This window comes from Pipistrellus kuhlii, unplaced genomic scaffold, assembly GCF_014108245.1.
Source record: "Pipistrellus kuhlii isolate mPipKuh1 unplaced genomic scaffold, mPipKuh1.p scaffold_m20_p_59, whole genome shotgun sequence".
NCBI classification, from domain to species: Eukaryota; Metazoa; Chordata; class Mammalia; order Chiroptera; family Vespertilionidae; genus Pipistrellus; species Pipistrellus kuhlii.
Genome location: NW_023425561.1, coordinates 243,756 through 256,651, shown reverse-complemented (window position 1 = coordinate 256,651; position 12,896 = coordinate 243,756). Strand labels below are relative to the sequence as shown.

Sequence of the window (12,896 nt, the reverse complement as noted above, 5' to 3'; positions counted from 1 at the left end):
AGAAGAATATATGTTCTCTTTATTTTTTTTAATTATCATTTTGTAAATGAGGCAGCGGCTGTGCTCACACTTGGGTCTTTCCTCGGGTCTGTCGGAGTCTGGAGCTCCAGGCTGGCGGCGGCTGCTCCCATGTTCTGGGGCACTGGCTTGCGAAGGCGTAATCGCCGGTTTCCGGCCTGTCCCCGGTGCCCGTGGAGGTGCTCCGTAGAGAGTAGCTGAAGAAAGCTCAACCCGAGGTGGGATTTACTTTACTGAGGAGGGAGTTCAACAAAGGAAGGTGTGCCTAGCTGGTTTGGCTCAGTGGATAGAGCGTGTTGGACTGCGGACTGGAAGGTCTGGAGTTCCATTCCGGGCAAGGGCACATGCTCGGGTTGCGGGCTCCATCCCCAGTAGGGGGCGTGCAGGAGGCAGCCGATCAATGATTCTTTCTCATCATTGATGTTTCTATCTCTCCCTCTTCCTTCCTCTCTGAAATCAATAAAAATATATTTTAAAAAAATAAAAAACAACAAAGGAAGGTGTGGGGTCACTTGCTCTCCCCCTCCCCCAGGCCCTTCTGGTGAGGCCGGGCCAGGTCCCGTGGAGGGAGCTGGGCAAAGTGCAGGCCCACTTCCCGAAAGGCACCGCTGCCCACCTCCTCACCGCAGCCCTGCGTCTCGGGCCTGGTGACCTGCCCTGCGGAACTGCGGCCGTCACTCTCCCCCCTCCCCTCCCCCAGAGGCTGGAGGGTGAAGATGGAGCCTCCCGCTTGTCCTGAGAACTTCAGCGAACATGCTCTCCCGCCCGCGGAGGGAGGGGCAGGCCGGTTCTTTGGGGTCTGGGCTGCGGGGGCCAGAGCTCCAGAGAGCTGCGGGCCCTGAGGGCGACCGTGGTGGCCGGGCTGCAGGGCGTCTGGGGGCTGAGGCTGTGGGCTCGGGCGAGAGGAAGTTTCGCTGAGGTGGGGGACAGGCGAGGGGGTCTTTCCCCACAGCTGGGAGGTCCGGAAACGGGAAGGGAGAGAGGGGGCCCACACAGGACTCTAGGGAGAGCAGGTAGCAAACCAGGTGCCCAGGGCCCTGGAGTGGTGATGGGGGGAGCCCCGTGGGCTCTGAGAACTGGGGCTGACCTCTGGGCCCTCTCTCTAGGCCTCCCCCCCCCCCCCCCCAGCAAAGCAAGAGGAAGAACCCAGAAGCGAACACCTCAGGAACCAGGAGCAGACAGACAGCTGTCATCCACTCGCAGAGACCGTCCCCCGGCCCTGGAAGTCCCACGTGGGCTCCTCTGTAAAAAGCTGCGTGTCCTTGCCTTTCTGACGCAGCTTTACAGAGCACATGGGATCCGTGCCGACTCCCTCACATGACCGTTTCCGGTCACGTTTCGCCTTCCTGATGGATGGTTTGGGCTCGTGGGTACACCCCCTGCGTGACGGCAGGGAGGGGGCTTATCTGCATTGCAGGGGAGCACACGGGCGGTTATGTGACTCGCCCTCAGCCACGCGGCGAGCAGGAGGCGCCATTTGTGCAGAAACCTGTTACTTTCCTCCCCGGGCGGGCCCACGAGCCTCCCACCCCTGAGGTCCCGGCCTGTGGAGAGCGGCCACCGGGTTCGGACAGGTTCGAGCCTGGGACTAAGGAGAGGGCACCGTCCGGTCCCAGCACCATTACAGCCAAAGGCTGCGGCTGTAAGTCTGACCTGATGGGCCGAACCTGTGGCCCCACATGGCTGAGTGGTGTGGGCTGCGGGAGGTGCAGCAAGTAAACAAAACTTGATCGGGTGCCTGTAATTGAGTGGATTCGAAACCCACGAGAACACTGTAAACATCTTTCCCACGCCCCTCCTTGGCCTCGTGGGATCTGGCTATAAAATAAAGACTCGGCTTGCAGACGGTGCCACTGTGTCTCTCATCAGAGGGCAGTGTCCCACCTAGCCCCCGGTGGGACACTGCCCTCTGATGTCTGTCTTTTCTAACCCTTCACCGCCTCCCCTTGCTCCCCGCCCCCCTCAGGTTCCCCCCGGCGTGGCACACAGAACCTCTGTCCACCATGGGCACCGAGGCTCAGGGAGAGGGAGCGAGCAAAGCTGGGCTAAGGGGGTGAGGGCTGATCACAGGGTAGAGTCCAGAGCTCTCCTCCTGGACTCTACATGTGGCTGTTGAGTCTCGGCCAGACGCTTAAGAGTCTGTCAGTGCCCACAGGGCAGAGGCCCTCAGCGGGATTGTAGGAGCCGAGAGCCTTTGGGCAGATTTGGCTGGAGCTCAGAGCTCAGGCTGGGGAGTGCTGAGTGCGAAGGCCTGGGGGAGCAGTGGCTGTGTTAGTGGGTCTGGAGGCCTGTGGGGCCGGCAGGGCTGGGAGCTCGCTGGCTTCTCCCTTGGAGGGTGTCACGTTTGGGGGGTGGGGGGGAGTGATATGGAGCCTGTGGGCTCACACAGGGCCCGGGCAGGGAGAGAACGGTAACTATGTCAACCAGCACAACTGTCTCATTTTACAGATGAGGGAGAGCGGAGAGCCCCCAGGGTGGGCTGTAGGCAGAGCTTGGAGTTCAGCTCCCAGGGTGGGGGTCAGCTGCAGGGGCGAGCAGCGTGGAGGTTCTGAGGGCTCGGGGCTGAGGGGGGATGGCTGGCCGCCCAGCCAATGAGGGTCTGACCTATGCATGTCCTCCTCCCCAGGGGCGCCCACCCGCGACGTCCTGCTGGTCTCGGCCATCATCACCGTCAGCCTTAGCGTGACTATCCTCCTCTGCGGCCTCTGCCACTGGTGTCAGCGCAAACTGGTGAGGCCCCTGCCCCCCGCCCCCCACAGCTGCAGGCTTGTGAAGGCTCTGCTCTCCTCCATCCCCATCGCTCGCAGATGGCCCACCTGTCTGTCCTCCGAGGCAGGCGCACGTGCGTGCTGCGCTGGCCCGGGCGCTGGCCACGTAGGTCCGTGTGGACACCCAGAGCCCACACCTGCGGACATTCGTGGAGAGGCGGGTCTCGCGGGCCATCTCACGCCCCCGCCTCCCGCAGGAAGAGCCGCAGGCACACACGCTCGGACTGAGAATGGGGACTCCCTCCCCTACCCCCCCCCGCCGCCCTCCCCCTCCCGGGGGCGGGGCCGGCCAGCGTCCTGGCCAATGAGGCGGCCGCGCCAGCCTCGCCCCTCCCCCGCGCCACACATCCATCCCGGCGCCCGGGTTTGTACAAGCACAAGCGGCTCCTTCCGCTCTCAGCGGGCCCGGGGATTGACGAGCGGATCGGGCATCAATAAGTAACGAGATGGTCAGGAGGGACATCCATCACCGAGGGCGCCGGGGCGGAGCGGGGCTCAGCCGCCCGCAGCCCGCAGCCCGCGGCCGAGCGGGGGCTCTGCCCCCGAGACCCTCCGCCCTTCCCCGTCCCGCCCCCCAGCCCAGAGTGCGGCGGGGCGGGAGGAACTGCGGGGACACCCCCTCCAGGGTGGGCTGGAGGCGGCCCGGTGTGGGGCTTCCCCAGGGTTAGGCCAGAAGGGTCCCTGCTCAGCCGCAGAGGCGGAGGCGGCGGCGGGGGGCACACTCCTGTGAGGGAGGGAGAAGGCGCAGACCCCTGGGGAGCCCGGCACCTTTCCGCAGGAACCCCAGCTCAGGACCTGGGACTGGGACTCCTTCCTGAGATGCACGGCTTAAGGCAGCTCTTTCTGCCCCGCCCCCACCCCATCCCCGCCCCACCTCCACCCCCATCTGTGTGTGTGTGTGTGTGTGTGTGTGTGTGAGCGCGCGCGCTCCCCACCCCCCCCCCCACCCCCGTCTGCGGGCTGGCTGTTCCCGCAGGTGGAGCCAGGCTGGCCGCCCCGCATTGTTCCTGGATCTCCTGTGGCTGCTTCATCTCAGAATTCCAGGAGTGTGGAGGGTGGGGGGTGGGGGAGTGGCCACGTGCCCATGTACACGCGTGTCCTCGAGGCCGAGGGAGTGGCTGAGCGCACACGGCAGCCTGGATGTCTGGTTGGGATGGCTGTCTGTCCGGATTGGAGGGCAGGTGAAGGTGTGTGAGCAGGTGCTGCGGTGCCCTTGAGTGTGTGTGTGTGGGGGTGGGGGGGGTCTTAGTGCCGAGTGTATCCACTTTGAGGGTATTGGTGCAGTGTGTGTGTGTCTGTATAGTGTGTGTGTGTGTGTAGTATGTGTCTGTGTGAGTGTATGTGTGTCTGTGTGAGTGTATGTGTGTCTGTGTATGTAGTGAGAGCCTCACCCTGCCCCCACTCACCTGGGGGCACAGGAATTTAAGGACAACAGCTTTGTAGCAGGTGGGCAGCTGAGAGATAAAGAACCTTCCTGGGACCTCAAACCCCTGCCCCCCCTCCTACCCCCCACCCCCACCCCCGTCCAGCCTAGAACTTCCCCCAGAATCCAAGCCACACTGTCCTGACTTCTTTCTCTGAGCTGCCCAAGCCCTCAACCTGCTCCCCCCTCCTCCCCCCTCAGCCAGCACCTCCCCCCTCTCCCCCCCCGCCCTGGGCTGCAGAGTCAGGGAGCCCCTCTCCCAGGCTGTCCCCATGCTCCTTCCCGCCCATCCCCTCTGCAGCAGTGACGTGTGCCCTCGCAGCCCAGATCTCATTTCCAAACATTAATAACTTCCTTAATCTCCAGCTGGCTTTTTCCAGCTCGGCTGCCAAGCCCTCCCTGCCGAGCGTGCTGGTGGCGTGGGGTCTCCTGGACCCTGCTTAGGGTTTTCTCCGTGCCCCATGCACTTCCCCTGTCCCCCAAGTCAAGTTTCCGCCCAATTCCTGTCCCCCAGCACCCCAGGCCCCCAGCCCCACTGCAGTGACAGTGGCAGCCAGATGTGGGGGCTCTCTAAGCTGTGGAAGGCGGAGCGGCCGTGGGGGAAGCGGACCAGCCCACCCCAGCTATGCCCGGTCTGGGAAGGACAGGGACGGCCTCAGGAGAGCGTGCTGATGGGCAAGTTCCCCACCAAGACTAGGAAGAAAGAGGGGGGGGGGGGGTTCCTCAGCCGGAGCCTCGCTCTGCCTGGAGTGCTGGAGGATAGTGGGGGTGAGTCCTGCCTGAGGGTCACCCCAAGGAGAGCCCTTGGCCACCACGGACCGGCTCTCGGCTCTGACCGTCCCAGTTGGAACTGGGAATTTCTTGGGGTCAGAGCTGGAGCTGAGAACCCGCAGCTTTTGTGGACCCAGAGGGTCCAGCAGCTCCGCTCTTAACTCATAAGGTTCTGGCTCTGAGGCAACAGCTAGGATGGGGGGATCCCTGAGCGGGGGAGGCAGTGACAGCTGCGCTGGAGGCGGCAGCATGCCCCCGGCTCTTCCCCTGACGCCACCCCAGCGCGGGGAGGAAGGGGAGGCGGCCGAGAGGCACGGACCAGACCAGGGTAGCACGGAGCATGAGGCCTGGGTCCAGGATCCTGGCACCCAGACACCCAGGGGTGCTGAGGGTGAATGAGGCCCCTGACTCCACACACCCTGCGGGGAGCTCAAGGCCACGGTCCCCAAGCAGGTGGCCCTGTGCCCTGTGCCCGGGCAGGGGCTGCGGCTGGCAGGAGCCAGGGAGCACACCCGTGCGGCTCCTGTTTGCTCCGGGGCGAGGGGAATGATTGACTTGTGGCCGTGGTGTCGGTGCCCACGCCTGCACGTGGAGAAACGTGTGTGTGTGTGTACGCATGTGTGCATGTATGTGCGTGTGTTCCTACTGGGCAGGGGCAGGCAAGTGTCCAGTGGAACAGTGGTCTGCGGGGGCAGCTCCAGCCTCCCCACGGCCCCTCCCCTACGCCCACGCCAGCCCCGCCTGGCTAGACCTGTGGCCCGGGGCGCACTGAGGCGGCAGCGGCAGCGGGAATGCTAATGGTGCCAGGCTCCGCGCGAACTAAATTTAGAAACCCGACCAAGAAGGTGAATGGCACTCACCTTCCGGGCAGCAGGCCCAGCCGCCGCGCTGCAGCCACGGCCCGTCCTCCAGCCCGGGATGGGGTGCCCCGCATTCCGCCAGGCTGGGGTGAGGCACCCTGGGGGGCTGCCTTCTCACAGGGAGCGTGCTCAGGCCCTGCCCCACCTCCCAGCCCCGGACACCAGGCCCCCAGGCAGCCCCCCGACAGTGAGGGGTACAGCCTGGGCAGGACTGTGCACGGGCCTCCTCCCCACCCCCGAGGCTCACGTCCCTGGCCACTGCCAGCCTTGCCCTGCGGGTGCCGCCCCACCATCTGGGCAGTGACGGGCCGTGTGACGTAGCCGGTGAGTGGCCAGGAGAGCCATCTGTCTGGGCGGAGGGAGACGTGCTCTGGGAGCCCGGCCAGAGCGACAGGAGGACAGGAGAGGCCCCGGGCTGGGAGTCAGGGATGGGGTGCAGGACAAGGGGGTAGGGCAGGTCTTGGGACCCATTGAGGCCCAGGAAGTGCCAACCAAAGAGCAGGCACTGGTGAAGCTGGCACCCCACAGTGTGACACCCTCACCCTGGCCTCTGACCTTGTCACCAAGGCTGAGCTCCAGTCTGCCCCCTACCCCAGGAGGAGTACCCACTACCCAGGGAGGCACCCCACTTCCCCAGGGGGAGTACCCGCTACCCAGGGAGGCACCCCACTTCCCCAGGGGGAGTACCCGCTACCCAGGGAGGCACCCCACTTCCTCAGGGGGAGTGCCCTGCTGTCCCAGGGGGAGTACCACACTATTCCAGGGGGTGTACCCCGCTACCTCAAGGGGAGCCCCCACTCTTCCAGGGGGAGCCTGTTGGTGGGGGCAGGGGGGAGCGGCCGGGTCCCGGAGTGACGCGATGCTCTCTCCGTAGGGCAAGCGCTACAAGAACTCCTTGGAGACGGTGGGCACGCCAGACTCGGGGCGCGGGCGCAGTGAGAAGAAGGCCATCAAGTAGGTGCCAGCCTTGGGAGTGGGAATGGTGGTGGGGGGTGCAGGCAGCCCCAGTGGGAGGAGCCCCGACGCTTCCTACATCTGCACCTGCCACACACGTCAGCGCCCCTCCACTCTGTGCTGTGCTCGCTCCCCACCCGCACACGCTCTGTGCCTCGGGGGGCTCCAGGCCCCACCTCCTCTGCCTGTGCCCCCCAGACCCTCACAGTGTCCAGGCCCCCAGCCCCATTTCTGGTCGCTCTCCCCACACTGTCCTCCCTCAGCCCTGGCTGCTGGTCCCTCCACCCACCCTTCACATCACACATCCCGCGCCCAACCCCGCCCAGCCCCCCTCTCGTCTCGGACCCTGTCAGTGTTCTCAGGGTGACCTCAGGGGGCGCTGGTAATAGGGAAGCTCCCCTCCCCTGTCCCCAGAGACTGTCCTGCTGCCTCTGACCCCTGTTTTTGCTCTAAGCGCCCTTTCAAGTAAGCAGGTCAGCCTTCCCCTGTGGCCCACCTGGGCCCACCCGCTGTGAGGGTCCCTGGGGGACACCCGGAGACGCCCCTGCCCCACCTGGCCGGGGGCGCTGTGCCCCCTGGCCGATGGCCCTGGTCCCTTCATTGTGGGGCTATGGGGCCGCCCGCCCTCCATCTCAGCCTGCCAGCTAAGGGGCAAGTTACCCCACCTGCCCTGTCCCCTTCCCTCCCCTTCGGCTGCCTAGTCCCCCCGTCTCTCCTCTGTCTCCTTTTCTCTCCCTCCTTTTCTTCTTCCTGCCCCTGCTCCCAGGGCTCCCCCTCTGCCCCTCCTGGTCCCTCCTCCTTTCATCTCCAGCTCTGACCCTGCCTGGGGTGCACAGAAGCTGCGGGTGTGTCTGTGGGGCGGTTAGTGGGGCGGGCCGGCAGGTGGGGGTGGGAGGCCGCGGGAAGCCTTTGAAGCTGGTTCGGCTGCACACTCTCCGGTCTTCAAAGCGGGAGCGGCAGGTGGCAGGGGCGGTGCGGAGCCCGGCAGGGGGACAGTGCGGGGAGCAATGGGCCAGCCCCCCAGCTCAGCACCTGAGACGCCTTCAGGCCGGCTCCTGAGTTTGCAGCCGTGGTCTGGACCTAGATGGGGAGGGGATTCCGAAGTCCTGGAAAGGGCCCAGGAGGCAGAGAGGACCCGCCACAAGGGGATGGTGGGCAGCGGGTGGGCAGCAGGCGCTGCAGGCTGGGCAGCACCCATGGGGCTCTAAGACAAGGCGAGGGACAGTGCGCTGTTCCCCTCCAGCAGCCCGTGCCCCCCCACCCCTGCTGCATGGTCACCTCCGCCCCAGGGCAGGAAAACACGACTCCTTTCTGGGTGCCCCCAGGTCCCTAAGCCCCCCCTGGCAGGGCCCAGAGCCGGGGGAGTGGCAGGAAGCAGGGCTCACGCTGCACCCTCTCCCGCGGCCTGGGGCCTCCTGTAAAGGGTGGGCTTGTCGGAAGTCCTGGGGAATGCGTAGTGCTCCCCACACTGTGCTCCTCGGAGCGCTCCTCACAGTTATTCCGCAAGTCAAGGGTTCCGTGACCAACCAAGTTTGGGAAACACTGGACACTGTCATTGGTGCCTTCAAGGCGCTGGCTTTTGGCTTTGAACCCTGGCCTCACCTTCCCAAGGTGCCCTACAGACAGGCTGTCCACAGCAGGGAGGCCCGAGGGGGCGTGTGGTGGCAGCTCAGCTTCTCTCTGTCTGCTCTTGAGAACTGAGGTCAAGGTCAGCTTGTCCTTGGCTCCTGGGGTTTCCAGGCCGTGCCTTCTGGCAGCTCCCACGGAAGCACCCCCATTCTCTGTGCTTCCATAGGAGGCATTCATCCCGGAGCGGAGGGGGAGGTGGGCATAGGGAGATGAGCCGAGGCTGCTTCCAGGCCCGCAGCGCCTCCTCGGCCAGGGGCCCCGGCACAGGGAGAGGCTGCCTGCTGGGCCTTCACACCGGCCCAGGACAGGGGACCCGAAGGGTGTCCCCCTCACAAGGCCCGGGGCCCGGAGATGCCTCCCGGGAAGGCTGAGTCCCAGCGCTGGCCGGAGGGAGAGAGCAGCGGAGGCTGGGGGACCTGGGCCGGTGGGACGGGGAGCTGGGCCTGCCCGGAAGTGCTCAGGGGAGGCAGGTGGAGAGAGGAGGACGTGGGGCTCCAGAACTGGGGCCTCCAGCACGTGGGATCGCTGGCGGCGTAGCAGCCGCAGCACAGTGATGGACAGGCAGGGACACTGAGGCCCGGGGACGGGGGCAGGAGGGTCTGATCGGCATCTCAGCTCTCTCCAGCCAGACTCCAGCCCCCTCTCCGCCTCCCACTCCCCCTGCGTCCCGCCCGGCCTTCTCCCCGGCCCTCTCCCCTCTCCCCTGCGCGCTCACCGTTTTTCTCTCTCCCACCAGCTTCACAGGGTGCCAGGCTCCGGTCACCCTCCTGCAGGCTCGCCTCCTCCCAGCACTGCTCCTCCGCCCGCGAGAGTGTGTGCGCCCCGGTGGGCGTGTGCGCGTGCCCGTGTGCAGGGGCGCGGCCGGGAGCCCGCCCGCCTCTCTTCCTCCCGCAGGAGCCGGCCTGGCCCCCCTGCCTCTGTGTGCCCGGGGCCCCCGCCCCCCAGGACTGGCGGCTCTTGTCTCTTCCTGTATCTCCCTGTTTTCTCCCCTCTCTCTCTGCCCTCCAGCGATCTAGACAGAGACTTTTGGAATAACAATGAGAGCACAGTGCAGCAGAAATGGAGCTCCTACCCTCCCAAGGAGTTTATTCTAAACATTTCACCCTACGCCCCTTATGGCGACCCACGACTGTCCCTCAAGTGAGTGACTTTACCTGGTTTGATCCTGTGTACCGAGTCTCTGCGCACGCCCTCCTCCCTCCCGTCCTGTCCGGGACTCTCCTCCCCTGCTCCCCTCCCCCGCCCCCTCCCCTGCAGCCCATGGGCAGGCTGGCCATGGAGACGAGCAACCCCTCCTGCACCCCTCGCCTGCCCGCCCCCCTCCGGCCCCCACCCCCAGGGCCGCCACTCAGGAGAGGCCCTCTGCAGCCGGCAGGCGGCCCCGTGGCCCCGCGGCCCCACGCTCGCTGGTCCCCGCGGCCCCACCCCTGGCAGTCAGGACGGGGTTGCCCGTGCGGGTCCCTCCCCCTCGGTGTGGCTCGGCTTCCCTCCCCGCTGTGCGCTGCTGCCCTGGCTGCTGGTGGTGGTGGTCGGTGGTGGTCGCGGAGGTGGTGGCGGTGATGGTGGTGGTGGTGATGAACTCTGACTAACACGGCTTTCTCTCTCTCCCTGCCTGGGGGCCTCCTGGCCTGGACAGCCCGCTCTTCCTCCGTCGTTAACCCTCCTCGTTGTCCTGTGGGATAGAGTTGGAGGTGGCTGCCCTCCCCCACCCCCACCGCCCCTGCCCCAGGCGGTGGGGAGGGGCCCCCTCCACTGTCGTGGTGCGTTGCTCTCCAGCCCCCCCGCCCGCCGGCCCCTCTCTCCTCTCCGCAGGCTCCGCTGTTAACCCACTCGCAGTGCTGATGTCTCTCTCTCTCTCTCTCTCTGTCTGTCTCTTGTCCGTCTGTCTCTCTCCTCCTCCTCTCTCGCTGTCTCTCTTTTCCTTTTATCTGTTATTGTTCTTCCTCCTCTTCTACCTCCCCACCCCCACGTGTGTCCTGCCCTCTCCCCCCACCGCCTCCCCCGGTGCCCCCTGGCCCGGCTGCCGGCACCGCCTCCAGTGGCACCCTCCTGTCCGGCGCCAAAGTGGCTGCCGCAGCGGGGCTGGCGGTGGAGCGGGAAGGCCGGCTGGGGGAGACGCCGGCGCCGGTGCCAGCACCCGGAGAGGACGCCTTGAGAAGCGGCAGCGCTGCCCCCAGCGAGCCGGGCGGCGGTGGCAAGGCGGGGAGAGGCCGCTGGCGGACGGTGCAGAGCCACCTGGCCGCGGGGAAGCTCAACCTGTCCAAGTGAGTGATGGCCCCACGGCCGCCGGAGCCGAGCGCTCAGGCCGCCCCGCCAGGGTGGACAGCGGGACCCCTGGCGCGCCCGCTGCTGCCCCCAGAGGGGCCGTCCTCGGCCCCTGGCTCATCCCATCCTTCACGAGACGCCCATCGTCCTTGCCATCAGCACAGCTAGCAGCCATCAATGTCGCCTCAGCCTGTGGCCGCTGCCCCGCCAGGCTCTTCCTCGGCCCCGTGACCAGGTCATTTCATTTTCTGCCCCCCTCCCCCCGGGGCGGCTCCATCTCAGCCCTCCGGCCATCCCTCCTCTTTCGCTGGCGGCCCCGTGTCAGCCGCCAGGTCACCCCTCCCTGGGCAGCTGTCCAGCCATTGGGCCATCCCATCCTTGGGGGAGCTGGCCCGCTCTCAGCCTGTGTTTACGCGACTCATCTGCCACCCACCGGCCTTCCCTCTTACGGCCAGCAGATGGCTCTAGACCCAGAGGCTGAGCCCTGCCTGTGTGACCATCCTCCGGCCACTCCATCGGCTTGTCTCCGTCTTGCTCACGCCATCGCACCACCCGTGACGCAGGCCCACCCAGTCCATCCTCATCTCAGCCCTCCCCACTGGCCGTCCCGGCGCAGTCCGCGGGCTGGCGGGACGCTCTGTTCTCGGAGGTTGGGTCGTGGAGCCCCAGCTGGCTTCCCTTTCTGACGAGGGTGGTCTGGATGTCGGGCGGAATTGTTTCATAGCTGCCCGACCTGGTCAGCCGGTCAGTCCCTGCCCTGGGCGATGGCTGTAGGGCTGGCCCTTCTCTCAGCAGGTAACACGCTCGACCACCCCCAACCCCCCCCCAAGGGGCAGCCTTGTTCTCGTCTAGAACCTTCTGTTGCCCCAGGCTCTCAGGCCCTTGAACCATCCTCACCCGCTGGGACATAGGTTCCAATCGGCTACAGAACTGCCTTGCTCCCCACCCATGGGACAGCCTCTCACTCAGAGGCCAGCAGCCCTTCTTAGCTCCTGAGCCCCCTTTCTCTTCACAAAGCCCGTGGTTCCTGCTGTGGGGTGCACCGAGGCCCCTGTGCTGAGGGCACGTGTGTTTTCTGGCCTGAGGCACCCAGGCAAGGTCCGTCCTCACCCTCCCCCCGCCCCCCCGCCCGGCCCCATCAGGAGCGTCCTGAAGGCAGCCCACCCCGCTCTGCTCCGGCCACAGAGCCAGGCTGGCTGAGGCCTCCAGGCCACCTGCCGGCTTCGGGCCTAAGGGAAGCGAGTTTTACTTTCCTGTGACCAAAAGGCTTAAACTATGCTCGTTTTGGATAGGATAGGAAACCGTTGGAGGTCAGCAAGGAGGAGAGGGCGGCCACCCAGGGGTCGTCCTGTCCCCCCACCCCCACCTCTGCCTGCCCCCAGGTAGCCCCAGCTCCAGGCCTGAGCCTGGCAAGGCTGCTGCCCTTCCCAGGACCTCAGCGTTTTTCTCTCTCTCTCTCTGTCTCTCTCTGTCTCTCTCTCTCTGTCTCTCTCTCTCTGTCTCTCTCTCTCTCTGTGTCTCTCTCTGTCTCTCTCTCTGTCTCTCTCCCTCTCTCTTTCTCTCAGCCCACAGGGGCAGGCTAACTGTTGTCCTTTGGTTCCCAGGGAGGCTCAGGGCGTGAGCAGAGCTGAGGTCTGACTGCAGTGGTGAACGCGGCCCCAAGGCCCTCCCTCCACACACACACACACCCCGCCCCAGCTCAGGGGTGCGTGGCTGCCTATAAGGGGCCAGCGGGGAAGTCGCTGGCTTCCAAAGCAGCCAAAGACAGATGCGCAGCCAACCTTGGGGATGTGCATGCCCTTCCCGACATTCCGCAGTAAATGACAGCCAGTCCCCCGCCCTGTGCGTTGGTTCCCCAGCACGTTACAAAATCACACTTACCCTCTACAGTAGGGGTGTCGAACTCAATCAGAGAAGGGGCCAAAATCTAAAATCCAGCCTAAATCGCGGGCCGAATGGTTTACTGAACAGTCATAAACTGTCATTGTGATGGAAACGCAGCGGAGTGCAGTGATGACAGCGCGGTGCGGGCCACATTGCAAGGCCTGGCGGGACGGATTTGGCCCGCGGGCCTTGTGTTTGACACATGTGCTCTACAGCGTACACCAGCGTTACACTCTACAGTGTACACCGTAAAAGGAGTGTGTACACCTTCATTGAAAAATACTTCGTTGCTAAAAAAAAAAAAAAAAAAAAAAAAGAATGGCG

General features: G+C 65.4%; 1 protein-coding gene across 10 annotated transcripts in view; it reads left to right on the top strand.

Annotated features, from left to right (window-relative positions):
• SYT7 (synaptotagmin 7) overlaps positions 1–12,896 on the top strand; it is a 56,852-nt gene that overhangs the window by 20,637 nt on the left and 23,319 nt on the right. For 3 of the 10 annotated variants that reach the window (XM_045574036.1, XM_036417304.2, XM_036417311.2), the window contains exons 2-5: positions 2,645–2,748; positions 6,715–6,794; positions 9,432–9,563; positions 10,463–10,687. In XM_045574036.1, the coding sequence (XP_045429992.1) occupies positions 2,645–2,748; positions 6,715–6,794; positions 9,432–9,563; positions 10,463–10,687 (541 nt within the window). The remainder of the gene's footprint in view (positions 1–2,644; positions 2,749–6,714; positions 6,795–9,431; positions 9,564–10,462; positions 10,688–12,896) is intronic. The other 7 variants (XM_036417307.2, XM_045574037.1, XM_036417314.2 and 4 more) reach the window with 3 other exon arrangements.